The sequence below is a fragment of the Macadamia integrifolia genome, unplaced genomic scaffold (genome assembly GCF_013358625.1).
Source record: "Macadamia integrifolia cultivar HAES 741 unplaced genomic scaffold, SCU_Mint_v3 scaffold_7A, whole genome shotgun sequence".
NCBI classification, from domain to species: Eukaryota; Viridiplantae; Streptophyta; class Magnoliopsida; order Proteales; family Proteaceae; genus Macadamia; species Macadamia integrifolia.
In genome coordinates, this window is record NW_024870674.1 from 150,653 (window position 1) to 154,356 (window position 3,704).

The 3,704-nt window shown below is 37.8% G+C and overlaps 1 protein-coding gene across 1 annotated transcript in view; it reads right to left on the bottom strand.

Moving 5' to 3' along the window:
• The window catches only part of LOC122071743, a 6,619-nt gene extending 3,928 nt beyond the window's left edge, over positions 1 to 2,691 (bottom strand). The window contains exons 1-8 of the mRNA XM_042636138.1: positions 1,978 to 2,691; positions 1,839 to 1,893; positions 1,569 to 1,668; positions 1,326 to 1,437; positions 1,124 to 1,219; positions 821 to 928; positions 470 to 523; positions 233 to 369 (exon numbers count right to left, since the gene is read on the bottom strand). Coding sequence (XP_042492072.1) covers positions 233 to 369; positions 470 to 523; positions 821 to 928; positions 1,124 to 1,219; positions 1,326 to 1,437; positions 1,569 to 1,668; positions 1,839 to 1,893; positions 1,978 to 2,559 — 1,244 coding nt within the window. The 5' untranslated portion in view covers positions 2,560 to 2,691. The remainder of the gene's footprint in view (positions 1 to 232; positions 370 to 469; positions 524 to 820; positions 929 to 1,123; positions 1,220 to 1,325; positions 1,438 to 1,568; positions 1,669 to 1,838; positions 1,894 to 1,977) is intronic.
• Between the last annotated feature and the right edge of the window lie 1,013 nt (positions 2,692 to 3,704).

The following is a 3,704-nucleotide window of genomic DNA, read 5'->3' on the forward strand; positions in this document are numbered from 1 at the left end:
GGGGGGGGGGGGGAACCAAAAAATAGGTTGTACTCCCGCATAGCAACGTTAGATTTCATTGCAATGATCGACTTCAAACATGTAAGAATAGCACACAAGTTGGAAGACATGTGATTGTAGCATCTTTACTATATATCAGTAACATAACGAAGGAAATCTATTTATCATCAAATCACTGTTTGCAACAGAGAAAAGGTAACTAAAAAAGGCCTAAAGAAAGGTCCACACTCACAGATCATCAGGAACAGAATCTAGCTTTAAGTTCAAGGGAATCACTGATGATACAAGAACTTCTTCTAGAGGACTGGCAGACTGACTCATTGGCTGTTCATCATCTCCATCACTTAGTTGAGATTCACAAAAGAGATCCTGTAGCAAAGACATGCAAATATCCCACAAATAAGCTTCTACATGTTCCATTTGTTGAAATAGCAAATGTCTCTGAAACAATTAATTGAGTGAAGCAAACCTGAGTGTCATTTACAGGAGGACGAAATGCATGTGTAGCTCCTTCATCCAAAGCCTGCAGTTACAAAGATAAAATATTATTCTGAGCTAAGCTGAAGCATTGACAGCCAAATAGCTGCGAGGCTTATTCAAACAAACCCCTCCTATCCGCTAAAAAAATCCTGAACGCATGAGTAGGAGCTCAAAGCGCATGTGCTCGTGCGCACACACACACACAATACAAAAAACAAAAACTCGATGTTAATACCAGTTAACTTCCACAATAAAGATTAAACATTTTGAAATGAAAGCAACATAATGCCTTTGCCTTTTTTCCCTGAAATTCAAGTTCATTTGAAAAAAGCTTACTTACTGCATTGTGGAGGGTATTTTCACATTGCCCTGAAGGAGTTGGTCCTTCCTCAGTCGCATGACCAGAATCTAAACTACCCTCTGCATTAGTCAGGTGCATGGCTGTGCCCTAAAACAATAGATAAAATATCCCCAACTAAACAATGATAACAGTGAACATAATAACAGTTGTAGTGGTACAATAAATCACAAACTAATTACAAAGTTAAGGATATATTTCTCTATTAACTGTGGACTGCCATCTCCACTTTGTTGAGATTGAACAAAATTTATTGAAACATACATATATGAGGAGCATACTCACCACATCATGGAGGATATATTCACGTTGGCCTGAAAGAATCATGTGGTCAATGGATCTATTCACATGATCAGTATTCAAGCTACTCTCTATATTCACCTGATGCAGAGGAAAGCCATAAAATATGAAGAAACCCCACATTATATATATATATATATATATATAATTTTTTTTTTTAAATTGCACATAAAATTAGGAGGCACACCTCTTTTTCTCCCGCTTCACTCTCAACATGTTTCGCATTGGGAACCAGTGCACTCTCTCTTGAATCATCAGTAGCATCAGCGAGAATGTCATAACTGTTCATATTACAAGATCTGGTGCCAAAAGAAACAGATGCCTAAGCGTGGCGATTGGAACCCTTTGAGGAACTTAAATTTGTAGCTAGGATTCAAGCACCCAACCCTAAGTACCTCAAGATAAAGCTTACTAGGTTGAGTCTACTTACTTTTTTGAAACCTCTAGCTTTCTTTGTCGGATCTTCTCCAAAATTGAAGAAATTGGCTTCTGTACTAGCGGCACTGGCTTGAATGATGCATTTCTAGTTTCTGGACCCAAACAAAAATGCCAACAGTAAAGATGATGGAACGAATTTACTATATATACCTTTGTTGATAAACAAAATTCGAGATCAAAGATTTCATTTTTCTTATTTTTTTAAAATTGAGAACTTCCAGGTTCAAAAATGGGGGAAGGCGGGGTTAAATGTATCATATACCTCGTAATAATCTCTGAGACTCCGCATGAAGCGCTCCAAGCTGGGCCTTCCTTTCCTGAGAAATTACAAACAGCTCATATAGACGGCGAGATACAAAACGAATCATTGAACAAATGAAAATTCGATTTGCAGTAAGTACCTTTTCTAGTCCTCTCTTGGTCCGAGTAGATGCCTCGGGCTTTCCATCATCACCAACAGTCTTAGCCTTCTTACTTTTCTTCTCCTTCGATCCACCCTTACTAGGCCTTTTCTTCAAGGATTTCACCTTATTCAATTCTAAGTGATTTTTTCCTCCAATCTCCTCTCCAAAACCCGAACTTCGTTCATCTCCTTTTCCGTCGAACTCTTCGGTGTCTATATCTAAAGCGCCCAAATTAGATCCCTCTCCAGCGTCAAAGGCTCTAAGAGGTTCAAAACGATCATGACTGGCGGAGGAACCATCCAAACCAGAATCCAAATCCTTTTCATCACCAAAACCCTCAGGTTCCGATTCAGCCGGAGTTGGATCCACTGCTGTCCCAATATCTAGGGTTTTCGAAGAATCAATATCTACCCCATCCAGAGATTCCAAAGCAGAGACCAAACCAGTTTCCTCTTCTTGAGGATCCTTCTCGCTTGAAAACCTGATTGCTTTCTTCAAGCGCTTAAATTTACCTCGAGGAATTGGAGATTGAGCTTCTTCAGGAGGGGAAAAGAGATCGTACCCATCATCACTCTCCATCCTGTACTAGTGGGGAGATAAAGAACTGAGGCCTCGAAGATCTGAATAGCCCGAATTTGGTTTCAGAGTTCAGATGCAGGGATGAGGCATTGAGACCTTGAGAAAGGGAGGGAGAAGGTAAAGGAGGATTGAATAATTTAAAAAAAAAAATAGAGCGAAAACGAAGTGAGTTTGGCGCCAAATTATTTGAATTTGCGCGACGGGGCTGTCACATGGCACGATCTCGATTCATTTGGCATTTGAGGCGCCAATGACCATTTGTGGTCGTCACTCTCAGTCTCACGTAATCACGAGGCATATGAGGGTTAAGATGGGTTTAAATTTAAAATAAGAAAATTACAACCGTTAGAATTTGATTGTTGTCGTGTGCATGGAGAAAATTAAACAAGAATTGAGCGATTAAGAGTTTGAGAGAAACTGAATCTCTTAAAATTGATGAACCCCTGTGCAAGGATGTAGTTTACAGTGTTAGACCATTTTAGTCTTGCCCTATATTGACATAGATCAGTTGTATCAAAATTCATTAGACCATTTCACCCTTCAAAAGATGGGCGGGGTTAAGGCTAATTGGATTGTGTTACACCTCAAAAAGCCTATACCTAGATTTTTTTTTATTAATTTGGCTTATGTATGGTTTTTTCCCTTGATTTTTGTTATTTAATTATTCTTGCCATTTAATTTTGAGTTCACTCATACTTAAAATAATAATAATAATAAATAAATAAATACTCTTAACATCACATATACAAGAATTTTTGTATTAATAGTTGCAGCATGATGAGCCTCATGTCAAACTCGTTCTCAGTAAACTACACATAAGATGTGATTAATAGGGGCAATCTGAGTGTTAGAATGCATATCAAATGCAGCATTATATTTAAAAGTTTCCATTATACAATTCAAAATGTCTTCAAAACATAACGGTATAAATCATCCTCTTTAATCAGGATTTAAAATTAAAGTGGGATGCCCATGACCTAGAAATGTTGAGGTTGAACAAATGAGATGACAAATAACATTAAATAATAGTTGACCCAAATGCTTAAAATCATGAGTGAGAAACTAAAGGTTGTCTTTGGAATAATTTCTTGGAATGTATTGCTGATCTAAAATGCATTCTAAGAAGAATACCAAACTGAGCCTAA